The sequence below is a fragment of the Aethalodelphis obliquidens genome, unplaced genomic scaffold, assembly GCF_003676395.1.
Source record: "Aethalodelphis obliquidens isolate GAN/ISIS:26980383/991018 unplaced genomic scaffold, ASM367639v1 scaffold62, whole genome shotgun sequence".
Lineage (NCBI taxonomy): Eukaryota > Metazoa > Chordata > Mammalia > Artiodactyla > Delphinidae > Aethalodelphis > Aethalodelphis obliquidens.
This window is the reverse complement of record NW_020838006.1, coordinates 8,282,543-8,297,972: the sequence shown is the minus strand read 5'-3', so window position 1 is coordinate 8,297,972 and position 15,430 is coordinate 8,282,543. Positions and strand designations below refer to the sequence as shown.

The following is a 15,430-nucleotide window of genomic DNA, read 5'->3' as shown; positions in this document are numbered from 1 at the left end:
CAAAAACAAGAACACACCACACTCCAGAAAAAGGTTCATGTGATTTCTGTCCCCAGCCAAAACCCAACACAGAGGGACATCATCACCCCAAGTTACGGATCAGTATCTTTAAGACGTGGGGAAACCATAAACAAGTACTTAGTTATCTGGGTCATGCTACTCAACCACGTGTGAACCTCAGTGTCAGCACTGGTGCGTGAGCTTCTTGGGAAGGTTGGAAATACCCAAGGAGTGTAGAGTCCTAGCCAATAGAAAAGAGAAACATCTGTGGTATTTTAAATAAGGATAGATAGTATATGCAAATTCCAGGAGGCTACATGAAAAACTAATAACAGAGGTTGCCTCTGTGGATGAGATTTAGAGACTGAAGTTCAGGGGTGGATGATCGACTTTTCACTGAAGAATGTTCTGTGTTGTTTGAATGTTTTACATGTAGATCATGGCATTTATTTTTTAATCAATGTTTAAACAGATAGTAGAAAAGAGTTTTAAGGTGCGTAGAGCATCTTTGAACACTACTGAAGGTTGTAAGAAACCTTACCTTGCCGAGAAGAAAGGAGGCGCAAGAACCTCTGAACCACTCCTTGCTTCCAAAAGTTTTTCTGCAGCAAGCGGCTTCCTGAATTCATGTATGTCACTAGCTGCTCAGAGGCCTTCCGGAAAATGTCGCCCTCGCTAGCTGGTCCCCTGCCATTGCTCAGTCCTGCAAAATACCCCCGAGTGCTGCTTGTGACTGCAGAGATCACAGCCCCGTAGATTGCAAGGATGACCACACCTCTCCACTCCTCTGTGGAGCCAGGAGACTTTGAAGTGCCTGTTCCCCTCCCCGACCCTGACTCTGGCCTGGCTTCATGACCTGCTGTGACCAGGAGAATGCAGCAGATGTGATTTTTGTGCCAATTCTGAGCCTGGGCCTCAAGAGGCCTTGTTTAGTTCTATTCAGATCCAGGCTAGATAAGAAACATCATAAAACAAAGAGGAATCAGTTCAGTTGTCCAAACTGAGCCCCAGAGATGTGAAAGAGCCCAGCTACGATCAGCAAGAAGCAGACACTTGAAGGAGTTCTGTTAAGGCTATGAGAACTGCCCAGCCTCAATGGCTGAGCTGCAGGATCATGAGCTAAATAAGTGCTTGTTGCTCTAAGCCACTAAGTTTGAGGGCTGTTTGTTATGCAGCAATGGATAACTGATACAACAGTTCAGGGAAGTGATGGCAGGAGGGTGGCTTACTGCAGCAGCAACATCCAACTACATGCCAGCCACCCATGCATCTAACTGGCAAGTGGAAAAAGCCAAGAGTAAGAAGCCACCTCTCTGGCCATAAGAGGGAAAACATTATCCCCTTGGTTTAATTTACTGAGAAAGTAGTCATGATTAGAAATCAACCACTGAAGAAAGGTTGAAAAAAGGCAAATGTTTTATTTGGTATCAGATTATACACTCAGAAAGCTCTCTTGGTTAAAATGGAATCCTACTGAACAGATAACTGGACATCTGTTTTCACACCCAATGAGATGGGCCTGGCCCACAGCATAAGTGCTATCATGTGATGAACAGGTGAATGCATGTTCAATGTCATGTTCTAACAGAATAGGAACACTTTAGAGATGGAAAAATAAAAGCATCCTATTATCAGCCATGTCTCCCACAGCAGACCCTGAGGCAAGGATTTGTGTGCATGTAGTTTATGAAGGAAGAGACCAGTGAGGGTGGGGGAATCAGGTCAGGGTCAGGGAGGAACCAGGCAGGGTGTGAGCTCAGGCTGAGTCCCACAGGGTAGGGGTGTGCCTTGCCTGACCCCTGGGGGGATCTGGAGTGAGTCACACCTCAGAGCTGTGCCAGCCAAGGCAAGGGAACCGGGCTTTCAGATTCTCACCTCTTTCTGCCACCGGCCACAGACTGCCTTGGGAGGATGTAAATTCCCAGGCACTTCTGGTTTGAAGGAGCCTGAGCAAAACAGGCTCCATAAGCCCATAGGCTGTTCTCCTTGAGAACGAGCCTTAGGTGCTGGCTTTGCAAAGTGAAGGCACACCAGGGAGCACACAACAATGGGAAAGGACCCAGGGGACCCAAGCAGAGTTCTGATGTCAGCTGCCTGCGTTCTGATACACACCTGGATCACCTTTCAACAGATCAGAGCACCAGAAACACACACACCCACACACACACACCCCAACTTCGGGGGCAAACGCCCACTGCCCTCTAATCAAGAGACCTTCTGGTGCCAGATGGAAGCAAGAACTAACATTAACCCTAGCACTAACCTCCAGAGAAAAGGAAATGGAAAACCTTGGCAAAGGAAGACTTATTATCACCTCAGTGAGCTGCCTGTTCTGAGGCAAAGAACATGAACTGTGTGGTGTAACAATGACGGACTAGCACCCCTGGGTTCGGCATCCCACCTTCATCCTAGAATGCCTATGAAGACACAGAAAACAATGAAAACTCACGAACCAGGAGAATATGACGCTTGGTAAAGGAGGAACTTCCTTCACCACCAGGCAGATGGAAACCTGCCACTTGTCCCCCTACCTCATGCCTCAGGGCATCATTCCTCCACCAGGGCAGTTAGTTTAGTACAAAAGTCACTTGAAACTGAACAGAAATATACCAAGCTTGACAAAAGAGACAATTAGATGCAGTTGTATAATAAACGCATGGTTGTGTGCTTCAGAATAATTAAGAAGGCGGTCAGATCAGGGAAGGGTCCTGAAATCAGAAAAGAAACCAGAGAGTGATATATCAACAACATAAAACAGTATAAAAGGAAAGGTGCTAAAACACTGACAATGGTAGCCCTGGGTCAGCATCTCTGGGTAGGTACGGGTGATTTGTTTATTACTCTGATCTTGTCTGGTTTTTTTCTTTTTTTTCTAAATTTTCTATAAGCTTACTAAGAGAGAAAAGAAGCATCAGGATATAGAATTGCTTATACATGATAATCACAGGTTTTTAAAAAAGATGACTACATAAGTACTGAACAGCAACCAAAAGACTGGATAAAAATATGCCAAGGTGTAATTACAATAAATTTTTGTTTTTATATAAAATGAAATTTTTACAAATTTTCTACAATGATCATATTTAGTAGATATATACAAGCAGATTCGAAATTAAAAATTAAAACTACAAGAGATCTGAAGCTGCAAGCACTCAGAAGTGTTAGAAAATAGAAATAAATCATTTCAAAGAGATTTTGTTTTTGCATGAAATCTTCCTTTTGAGCTAAAAAAGGTGAAACTGGTAAGTTTTATTACATATATTTTATCAATTGAAATTTATGTAACCATCTCATTTTTATAAAAGAAAATAAAAAATGTGTAACTATAAATGCATGGAATAAGAGTAAATGACTAAATCACAACTATACTAATTTTTTCAGGCAGGTGGGCTTATGCAGAATTAATATTTTCTTGTTTTCCTTTCCTACATTTTGTAAATTTTCTTTTTTAAAAAAGAATCTATTGCTTTATAAAGAGGAAGAAGTATCATCAATACCGCACATCTGCATTTACTGAAAACAGGGCATTGTGTGGTGCTGAAGGATTTGAGGATGACACACCATGGCCTCTGAGTCACAGGCTCCGTTTATGCGGGAAACAGACACACAGAGAAGGTCCGCATCCTCTTAGTGCAGAGCTAGAGGCGCCTTCACAGAGCAGAAAGCAGCTGGCGCCCAGGGGAGGACCAGAGAGAAAGGCTTCAGAGGCCTGGATTCGTTCTCACTCTGAAAGGCCACGCACTAGTGAATCAGAGAAAATCACAAACAACTGCGAGAAAAACAAAGACTCCAATCTTGTTGGTCCTGAGGACAGTAGAGCATCAGCTGCTGGAGAAGGTGGACATGCTGCCATCTAGTGGTGGCTGTGAGAGGCCGGGAAAGACAGGTAACCCTGACCACTCAGGTTCACACCCCCACCCTGCCCACTCCCTGTGGGCTCTGGCTTTCCCCAGCAGCTAGTGAGAAAGGCAGAATCAGCAGATATTTAAGATTCTATTATACCAGGAAACTGAAAAAAATCAAAACTTTAAAAACAACAACAAAACTGCATGACATACTAAAGTCTACAGCATTCTAAGCATTAAGATTAGAATTAATGAACAATAAATTTGCAGGCACGTCAGCCATTTTCTACCATTCATTGGTGGTCCTTCTCTAAAAGTTTATTTTAAAACTTTGAAATTCATTGGCCAAACTAACCTAATCTGTTTGGTTAGTTTCAATTTCTCAAACAGTAGAAACCACCCCGAAACTGAGGTTACAGGTATAAGCTCTCAGGAGGCCTCTCACAATAATTTATTAATTACACCACCAATTCCTTAAAAGAGAAATCATTTAAAAACTAAACATGACATATCACAGCTTTAAAAGAACATCCCAGGAAAACAGGACTCTGCAAATACATTTATTCCCATGTTCTCACAGAAACAACAGGAGATATTTTAAATAAATGAATAAAAATTAAAACATAGATGGGGAAACAGGGGGCAGTGTTAAAGGAAAAGCAGCTTCAATCTCCCTCACATAAAACCTTCCTGACCCTGAAAATTGCCACGATCCCCAGCCTGGCAGGGTGCCTCCCACTCTCCCCACCACACACACCCCATGTGCTGCCTACAACCTGCCGCCTACTCACCCATTCCAGTGGAGGAGTGTTTCTGGAGAAACACATCCAAATAACTTCAATAAATGCGCACTAACCATCTATTAAGTATTAATAAGTCTAGTTGTTCATTCATAAATACAAACCATCCAAAGATCAGAAGATAAAATAGGAAAAGCAATAGCACAAAAGAGAAGCAAGAAGAGGGATCAACTAAGCCCCCCAAAAACATAAATAACTCACAGAAGAGAGGACAACGGTCTTTAAAAAAATTCTCACCATTCTTAAAGGCCATTCGAGAAGTGGCAAATGTCAATCAAGCACAAGTTGTCACAGATAAGAAACAGAGAACCAATAAGAGTTCTTAGAAATGAAAACTGAGTTTCCAAATTAAAAAATGCAATAGGCAAGCTGAATTATAAAAGGAAAAGCTAAAGTCCTAGTTAAAGATCTCGAAAGAAAAAAAGGAGATAGAAGACATTAGGGAAAGTAGAGAGACATGTTACAGATTCAGGAAGCTCATCCACGTGAAAGTGGTGGCAAAGAGATGCTGGAAGGGAACAAAATGATAGAAAATAAGTTCTCTGAGCTAAAAAAAGTTAGATTGAAAGAGGCCAGCAGGTGCCAGACAAGAAGAATGAATACGGACCCACATCTAGACACATCCCAGGGAAATTCCACAACCCTAAGGACAGAAAATTCTAAAAGGGAAAATAAATCAAACTGACATCTAATCAGTAACGGAGGCTAGAATACCAAGTTGTAAGGAACGAGGTTTTACAGAGTATTTCATAAATCTAAGAGACCCCAGATTGTCAAACACACCAGAAAACGCTGCCATTAAACTGGGACACGTCACTGATTGTGAAACACATTCGTTTCAAAGGTGGCAAAATGTGGGGGGAAAGTGCAACTGAGGACCGATAAAATACAGTGCTTATATGCAGACCAATTCTCAATCTAAGGATAAAGACATTTTCAAAAACACCATAAGTCTACTATGCATATCTCCTCCATGATATTGGTACCTGGAGTTGGTACCTAGCAGAGTAAGAGAAAAATCTAGACAGACAGTGTGAGCCACAAGAGCCACATATGAGCACAAGAACTAAAAGAAGCATAATATATATATGTGCTGGGGCTACCGTCTAAGTTAAAGTCTAAATAAAGTCTAAAAATATATGTGTGTACATACATATATACACACACATATACAATATGTGTATGTATATGTTTCATCAAGCCAGGATGCTCAAAGAGTATCACGTTTAAAGAGCAAAGTTTTCAGGGCATTTGGTGATTCTTTTTTATGGGTCCACCTATGCTACTATTTGTAGAAATCATACTACCATGTAAATGTGATTTAATGGTTTTCAATGTTCAGAATCAATCTATAGATGAAGCACAGAAAACCCAGAGTTCAGGAACAGGATGTAAATGACACAAATAACTTTACTAGACAAAATTCAACAGAGAGCTGACTTGTTGCACTTTACCTTATACAGCAATTAGTCCATATATGCCGTCCCAAACTTACAGATCAAAAAATAGAGCTATAAGTGTAGTTTTAATTGTTAGCTATGGTTTCTGAAAAGTGGGCTTGATTTTTGTTATCTCATGTTCTGTCTGAATTTTTTCTTTCTTACTGTGTGCATGCATGGAAAAAAGAAATCACCCTTACTGCCCAAAGGTAGACTTGCCAAGTTTCCAGAAAGTGGTAGACACTCTCACAGTAAGAGTTGCTTCATTCTATCTTTCAAAAAAAGCAAACAAGTTTTCCAAAGACTGGTGGCGGGGGGGTGCTCACTTCCATCTTCATGTACCAAGAAAAGATAAACTGATTTGTACCTAATGGCGCAGAACCAGTTTTGCCCCCTCTAAAAAGTTAATTCCCTGGAAACTGTACCTGAGAGGTCCTTAGAACATGCTGCCAGCTTTTCCAAGTGACTGTTGATTTTCTCAATGGCTTTGAAGTTCTTGTTCCTCTTCAGGACATCCACGGCGGACCGGGACTGTCGATCCAGCAGAGTGGGGTCTGCCCCAAAGCTCAGGAGCATCTGCACATCATCTGTTTGTCCTAGAGCAGGCCAAAGTGAGAAGCGGGTTGGGGTTTGTCATGGTTTCTTCCATAAGGAGACGTCCCCATGAGTGCACTTCCACCCAGTTCCCGGCCTGAGCAGCCTGGGGCAAGGGGACCAGTGTCCCTCTCTGCTTACAGAAACTGATGGCCTTGGGCAATTCAGCCAAGTCCCCAGAGCAAGGAGTCCTGTGTGGAGTGGGAAGGACAATAGCTTTTAAGAGGTTCAGAAGTGTGCTCCTCTCTACCTTTCTCCCCTCTCCTTGGCAACAAGCAAGGAGAGGGGGAATCTGGTTACTAGGCAACAGTTACAGCTGTAAGGATGACAGCAAGCTGTGACTTCAGATTTCTTTATTCCCTAGAGAGGAAACAGAATATACTCCCAGAAAAAAACCTGTCTGGAGACAAGACAAGAAAGTGGCAATTGCTTTTGCATCAGGGTCTTCTTGTCACTGTTTCAACCCTTGCAGCCCCACCTCTGGCTGCCAGCTCCATTTGCTGCTTTTTTTTTTTTTTTTTTGGCAGTACGCGGGCCTCTCACTGCTGTGGCCCCTCCCGCTGCAGAGCACAGGCTCCGGATGCGCAGGCTCAGTGGCCATGGCTCACGGGCCCAGCCGCTCCGCGGCATGTGGGATCCTCCCGGACCATGGCACAAACCCGTGTCCCCTGCATCGGCAGGCGGACTCTCAACCACTGCGCCACCAGGGAAGCCCCTCCATTTGCTGCTTTGACATATCTATTTGCCAAGCATTCAGGTGGCTCTGTGATCACAGGTGCAACAGATTTCAGAATGTAACAGGTGTATCCCTGGAGGTACCAAGACTTATGTGAGCACAGAGGTTAAAGGAATCAATGCCCAATTCCCAGCTTCCATACCGTGCTTTCCTAAAATTCACCACCTTAACAAAGCACCTCTACTCCAGGTATCGTCCTGCTGGTGATGCTCTCCTTCCCCATCTCCCCAGTCACAACTGCTTTTCTCCCATTTTACAAAAATAAGACAAAATTAAAAAGTCATACTTCTTACCCATCAAGTACCTCACTGTGATAGGCAGAATTCTCAGACAGACCCTGAGATTCCCAACCCCTGGTGTACACACACCTTCTCCCAGTTACCCATTTAATACTAATCTAAACTCTGCTATGATGAGACTTCGCAAATGTATTTAAGGTCCCAAAGCAGTTGACCTTAAGATAGGGAGATTATCCTGGCCTGATCACATGAGCCCTAAAGGTCAAAGGTTTAGAGGTTTTCCCCTGCTGGCTTTGAAGACAGCGGAGGCCATAGGACAAAGAATGTGTGCGATCTGTAGAAGCTGACAGCCAGCAAGAAAACGGGACCTCTGTCCTACAACTACAAGGAACCGGATTGTGCCACAATCATGTGAGCTCGAAGGAAGGGCTGGAACTCCAGATGAGAATGCAGCCTCAGCCAGTGCCTTGATTACAGTCTCAAGAGACACTGAGCAGGAAACTCAGTCATATCATGTCAGACTACTAACCTACAGTTAGAGTGTCATTTTAAGCCACTAAGTTTACGGTGATTGGTTACATAGTATAGAGAACTCATGCAATTACCAAAGTATTGCCCCGAAGGAGGTGAAAGCTCGTGACCTCCAGAGTATCAACCTAAGGGAAAATCAAGTAGCTGTCAAGCCCCTTTTAAAAGGCACCATGACACATCCTTCTCTCACCTCCCTCCAAAATTATTTTTTTTACCAATTACTTACAGAAAATTTAATATATTTATGTTGCTTTGGTGATCTCTGTAGTAATAATAATTTTGTAATAATTAAATCCAGAAAAAAATTAATGCTTAGAGTCTTAAATCACAGAAAGTTTTTTTAAAATTTAAAGCTACGTAAGTACTTTTGCTCAAGAAGAGTATCACTGGATAAGACTTTCAAGGATAAAATATATTAGAGTAAACTTCTTTCTGAAAAGCCAACTGAAAATATGATCCAATAAAAAAAGGAGTGCATAATTTGATATTTTTGACTATTAAAGCCTGTCACGGGATGGCACGGGTAAAGCGGTCAGCTGTGTGGGTTCCCTAGCGCCTGAAGTCACTCCACCCACAGCACAGCTCTGAGGGGTGCTGCCACTTACGCTTGAGGAGGTACCCTGGGGAGTGGGCGGCAACCACGTGCAGGACGGTACGGCCATCCTCGTCCTTCTGGTTGATGTGACCTTTCCACTCGGGCTTGTAGTCCATTAACCACTTGAAAAGACGGTTTTCCTCTGAAGGAATGAGTTACTGATGTTATTTTCAACACACAGAAAAGCTGCAAAGCAAATCACTGTGCACCACACCGAGGGAACCCAAGGGGCATCCAACACACATTGTCACTTGCCACAAACAGGTGTGGAGACACAGAGTTTGTGCATTGAAAGAATGAGTCATATAAAGTTATTCATAGGAAACTGAAGTCAGATTCCCTAGAAGCAGAGCCTGAGACAGAGATTCTTGTACGTGTGATTTATTGACAGAGGGAGAAAGACGGGGAGGGAAGCAGGGCAGGGGATGAAGGCAAGCAGTGATGTGGCCTCAGCTGAGTCGGCTTCAGCCTGATCCCACGGGGAGCTGTGGAGCAGGCACTGCCCTACAGTGCTGACCCACCTTGAGGCAGGGGCTCACCTTTTGTACCCCGGTGTCAATCAATCCAGAGCTACAGAACCGCCTCCAGAGAGGGACATGGTGCCTATTGGCAAAGAGCAGCTCCCTGGCAAAGGAGGCAGCTGTGGTACAGCAGGTGGGGCTGGGGGCACTGGTCGCAAAGAGGACCTGGGCAGGGCAACAATCATTACCCCACTACCTTACTATCAACAGGACAGAGATTTCAAACTCTTTCCCCAGACTCCTTCCTTGTAAGTCCTGGAAAGCCACATAATTCTGCCAACTCTGTGGACACCATTTGTCACCATGTCAGTTTTCCTCTGAGAGACAAATCGGGGATAAACTTGAAGACTTGATCTCATCCACACCTGCCTCTAACCGCAGGAGCAAACTTAAAAAGTAGACACAGAGAGGAATTGTGACTTTCATACCCAGAGGCACACCTAATTTGAAACTGGGAGGATTGGATCAGATTGCTTTTAGTCAGACTTCATACTTTTAAATGTTTTATCCACTGTATGAGAGTGAAACCTTTTATGGATTCTCCAACAGATGAAAGGTATCACGATAGGGCAAATGTGGCTGAAGCAAAGATGGGGGCTCAGGTCTTCAAGCCACTGGCCACCCCCACTCCCATCCTGAGGAGATGCTACAGCCTAAAAGAGGAAGACAGTGTAGACAAGTTCTCTTGGCTCCTTCTGGCTCTAAGATAGTGTGGGTCAGGGTCCAACAGTGAAGCTACATATGCTTAGAAAAGAAAAACAGACTTCTATCTAAAGTGTAAATGTGGATATTGTATGTGTGTGTTTTAATGATAAAAATATTTTAAAATTCAAATCCTATAGCCAGGTGGTGAAGACTAAAAAAAGACAAATTATATATACACCTATGAAAATAGGATTCCTTTAAAAGAACCACAAGCAAACTGTATCAGCAATAGCCAGTGTTTCCCTTGGGGTTTCCCCCCTCCCACTCCCCACAGTAGTTGGTCCTCTAGTCGAGAGAAAATGAACTCGGAAGAAGACCATGGCTGCCTTTGCCACCGGGAGGAAACTCCCTCCACAGCTTCCCTGAGAGCTCTGTCCAGCAAAGGCTGTCTGTCCCAAGGCCTGTCCTTGAATCCCAGGGCTCCACTCTGCTGCCAGGATCTGTCTGAGAACACAGCATCCTTTCAGTGTGGGCCTCTAGCTATGAGGTCCCGGGAGAAGGAAAAATGATGCTGTTTCCCTGCTGCCTTCATTCATCTGAATGATCAAATCATGAACTATTCAAATCATCTGAATATTCCACATTCTGGTTTCACTTGAGCTAAGCACAGTCCCTGAGGTCCAAGCTGGAGGACAGCGTGGAGGGCGCACCGTCAGGAGAGAACTCACTGGCCTGGATGCAGAGGCGCATGAGGGCGTGCAGAGGGTACGGTCCTATGGTCTCGATGCTCGCACCTATGGAGATGAGCCACTGGACTAGCCTGGGCACCTGTTCCATTTTCTCATGAAATCCGAAGAAGACAAATTTCTGGAGAAAAAAAAAATACACAGGAAGAATTATGGCAGTGGCCTTATCGATATGAAACTTCAAACTCCTTCTCCATAGAGTTTGGGGTTCTTTTTCTTCCAGTTGTATTGAGATATAGTTTGACATACAGCACTGTATATATTTAAGGTGTAGAGCAGAATGATCTGGCTTACCTACATCGTGAAACGATGACCATAAGTTTAGTGAACATCCATCATCTCATATAGATACAACATTAAATTAAAAAAAGAAAAATTCTTTTTGTGATGAGAGCGCTCAGGATTTGCTCTCTCAACAACTTTCATATAGAACATACAGCCGTGTTCATTCTATTCATCATGTTGTACATGACACCCCTAGGACTTATTTATCATATAATTGGAAGTGGTTACCTTTTGACCGCCTTCATCCAATTCCCCCTTCTCCCACCCCCCACCCATAAAGTTTAGAATCAGTAAAACCCTGATTAGCTGTGGCCCCAGCCTAAGATTACTATAAATAACAAATTTGCAGTGAGGTGGCTGAAGGGGAAGGTCCCAAACACCACAGTCCAGAAGTGGCCTGACTTGAAACCGTATGTGTCAAGAAGCCACCTTACCTCAAAGAGACTTTTCAGTGATAAATTTGGGACGTGGAGATTTCTCGGTAGCCGGTCTTTTCTCGCTGACAGAAGTAGAAATGACTGATGAAAGGGGAGAAACAGAAAAAGCTGGAACAATAATGGTCTCCACATGGGTTATTAGAACAAAATTAATCTTAAGCTTTAAAACACAGAAACAAAAAAACAGAACAAGACACCCTCTAGCCCTGTCTCTTTGTTTAAGTCACCTGCCAAGCTCTTCAGCCTGAGCCATGATAACCAAAGTGTCTCTGTCTGGCAAACTTCCTGTTGGTGCTGAGAGCTAAGCTCTCTCCACCTTTCCTCAAAGTCTGCTGAGGACAGGAGCAGCCGATGGCGGGCAGCATTGGGACAGTACAGAGGCAGGGAGGTAAAGAAGTAATTTCCTGCAAAGTTCTTAAAGCTTAGCAAGTAGAAGAATCAAATCCTTTTGAAATAGCCCACCCCAATTAATTCTTTAGCACATTACTGCTATTTGGGGTCCACAAGACCCTATCGAGTGGTGTGCTGGGGCAGCTCCTATCAGTGAGAGCTCACTGTGCACATCTCTTCCCAAATGTGAATCCTCCAGTCGACTTAGCAGCTTGAAATTGGCCATTGAAATCGAGAGAATTTACACTACAGGAAGCGGCAAATGCTGCAGATCAGGACTTTTTTTTTTTTTTTTTCCTCAGAAAGTCTGTTGTTAAACCACTGACCCTAAACTGAACCCCAGAGAAGTTAAGCAACTTTCCCTAGGTCACACAGAGAGCAAATCCTGAGAGGCCCCTACTGGGATCGTCCAGGTACGCCAGCTGGTCCAGGAGTTCTAGGCTTGGCATGGCCATGACTGGAGACCCAGTCTCAGAATCCACATCCCTGACATATGCTCTTGCCGGTGGGCGTGGCACCACAGGGACTCAGTCTGTGGCTACATCTTGCTTCCAGCTTCTTTCAGTTTGATGCCCACTCTTAACTGCTCACCCTAAACAGATCCCACTGCCCAGACACTCCCAGATGACAGGTTCAGGGCTCTGACAATCCTGATGGCTGGCCTGGCTTTTATAAGGTGCCTCTGTCTGCAGTGTTTGAAAATGGCCTAGGCTCCACTGCTGGTAGGATATGGGACCACCACTTGGGCTGGATTCCTGGGCCTCCATGGCTGGCTGGGTGATAGCCCATCAGGTGATAGCCCGTCAGCTACTGGGTTCCCACTCCCTCCCTCCCCACACAGACTACGGAGCTCTATTCACATTCATCCCACGTGGGGAAGAGGGGACGTAAAACGTTCTTTCCTGGGGGCTGCAAATGGAACTGCTTTCCTGTTAATGAGGCCTAGGCCCTCCCACTCACAGATCTACCCTAACACTTGGAATCACAGAATTTTAGGACTTTTTAAAATAAAACTAGAAAGATCTCTTAGTTTACCCATCTTATCGGAAAAGAGAAGATCCCAGATTTCTTGTTAACAGGGCCCCGGATTTCTGATTCCTGGTTCCCCAAGAGTGCAGCCTGCTTTCCGCCCCCTCACTGCCATGTTCTCGAGACTGTAATATGGGGATGTGTTTCTGGGAGCCCGTGGCCAGACTTTAGGGGGTTCCCATGAACTCCCTGAAGCTACACTCGTAAATTGTGTGTATGTGTGTGTGCAAAGAGAGTCCCATCGATTTCATTAGATTCCCAATAGCACCCGTGACCTTCTCAAAAACCGAAGAATCCTGTATCCTACAGTCATCCAGCCTTCCTGGGTCCAGAGTCCTTACAGGCTGCCCTTGCAGTCCAGACTTTTCTGGACTGCCTGGCTTTAAAAAGCCTGCAGGCCCTTTCTAACCAAATTCCCAGCCTGGGCCAGCCCATTCTCAAGAGCGCTTATAGGCTGCCGTCAATGACAGCTACTACTCATTGGGCACTGAGCATACAGGTGCCGGGTGTTATAAAACCCCTTTGGCTCAGTGTCTGGCACACTGTAAACCCTCAATGAACATTATTATCAGGTGCTTTTGGTCCATTATTTCTAATCCTCACCTCAACCGGGAGGGAAAAGGTTTATATCCTGCAACTTCCAAATGAGGAAATGAGGCTCAGAGAGGAAGGAATTAGCCCAGACTAGACTGGGGAGGATTTGGATTCAGGGAGGCACCTGTGTGGCAGTGAAGCCCAGCTTCCACAGTCCACTGGGCTCCTCCATCCTATGGATTCCCGGCTCTGGATTCAGGTCCTACAGCCTTGCTGCTTCCTGAGGGTAACAGTCCCTTGAAATCATACAGCAACCCTCTGAGAAGCACAGGCACGTTATCAGGCCTTGGCTAGCAAATGCCGTATAGAGAGGATTATGAAGATGAATAGGCAATTGTTTATCTCCCTCATTCCACATCACCCTTAGCATCTGGACTTCACACTTCTTTGATGACAGTGGAGACACAGCCAAGAGTGAGGTTGCCACAAACTGTTTTCCTAGCTTAAAAAATGGAAACTGGCGAACCAATATATCTCAGAGGCTTTTCATCTTTAATGAGGTTAAAGTTTAAAAGTTACTTTGGCATCAAGATAAGCAAGTACTAAATTATAATCCCCCAGTGCCAGCAGAAAGAAATCGTTTAAGCAAGAATGTACTTTCCCCACAAGATCTCTTTTCACTTACATGCCATAATCCTTTCTTTGCCAACTTTTCTATTACAGATTGCCACACTTCAGTTGAGAATCCAGTAGTGAAAATATAATCAAAGCAGGGCAAGAAACTTTGCAAAACAATAGGGTCACCTGAAAGAAAGTTCCAGAATTTAGAAATTTTAACTTAGAGAAAGTCTAGAACATCTAGGAAAAGGTCCTCCAATTAAGACCACACATAGACAAATGATAAATTTAAGATATCAAAAAGAAAAGAGAACTGGGAATTCCCTGGTGGTCCAGGAGTTAGGACTCCATGCTTTCACTGCACGGGGCAAGGGTTCGATCCCTGGTTGGGGAACTAAGATCCTGCAAGCCGCGTAGTACAGCCAAAAAAACAAAAAAACAAAAAAAAAAAAAAAAAAAAAGGAGGGGCCATATAGGAGTTGGGGGAGTGGGAGGTACAAACTACTGGGTATAAGATAGACTCAAGGAAGTATTGTACAACATAGGGAATATAGCCAATATTTTGTAATAACTGTAAATGGAAAGCAACCTTTAAAAACTGTATAAAAATTTTTAAAACTTTAAATTTAAAAAGAAGGGCCTTCTCAAAGTATATAAAATCCTATATAATTGAAGTGGTAATCATTTTAAGTTTGGGTGAAACTGTCCCCTAAGGCAGCATAATGTGACCTAACACTCACTTAGCTTCTCTATTTGCCAAGCCCAGTGATGGGTGTTATACTAATCCCTCAAACAAACCAATAAGGCAGTGTATTACCTCCATATATGGAGGAGGAAATGGGCACTTAAGGGAAGTTATAAAACTCACTTCCTTTAAGAAAGGTGACAGGGGCTTTCCCAGGTGGCGCAGTGGTTGAGAGTCCGCCTGACGATGCAGGGGACGTGGGTTCGTGCCCCGGTCCGGGAAGATCCCACATGCCGCGGAGCGGCTGGGCCCGTGAGCCATGGCCGCTGAGCCTGCGCGTCCGGAGCCTGTGCTCCGCAACGGGAGAGGCCACAACAGTGAGAGGCCGGCGTACCGCAAAAAAAAATAAAGAAAGAAAGAAAGGTGACAAATATCATTTTCATCCAACAGTGAGAAACTATGAGAAATGAGATCAAGCTTCGTGGCTTATCGTGCAGCTAGTTCATGACAAAACCAAGACGGGAACCCAGGTCGAGCAGCTCTTTGGGTCAATTTGCACCCTTTCAAGCTAGTGGCCTTTTGCATCTCATGACCCTGCAAACTCGTGGATGCGAACATCCAAGGCGACAGGTCAGGGGCCAGAATAACATGGCACCTCTTCTAGGATTATCAATTTCCAAAAATGAGTAAATAGCAAAACATATATTGTATAAAAAAGATACACAATTTTCATAAATACATTTTTCAAAATTTAGAAATTG

General features: G+C 44.1%; 1 protein-coding gene across 2 annotated transcripts in view; it reads right to left on the bottom strand.

Annotated features, from left to right (window-relative positions):
- Positions 1-15,430, bottom strand: part of TRANK1 (tetratricopeptide repeat and ankyrin repeat containing 1) — a 65,542-nt gene that overhangs the window by 42,143 nt on the left and 7,969 nt on the right. For both annotated transcript variants that reach the window (XM_027088177.1, XM_027088178.1), the window contains 6 exons: positions 14,052-14,170; positions 11,411-11,494; positions 10,674-10,812; positions 8,790-8,921; positions 6,510-6,680; positions 542-703 (listed from right to left, as the gene is read on the bottom strand). In XM_027088177.1, the coding sequence (XP_026943978.1) occupies positions 542-703; positions 6,510-6,680; positions 8,790-8,921; positions 10,674-10,812; positions 11,411-11,494; positions 14,052-14,170 (807 nt within the window). The remainder of the gene's footprint in view (positions 1-541; positions 704-6,509; positions 6,681-8,789; positions 8,922-10,673; positions 10,813-11,410; positions 11,495-14,051; positions 14,171-15,430) is intronic.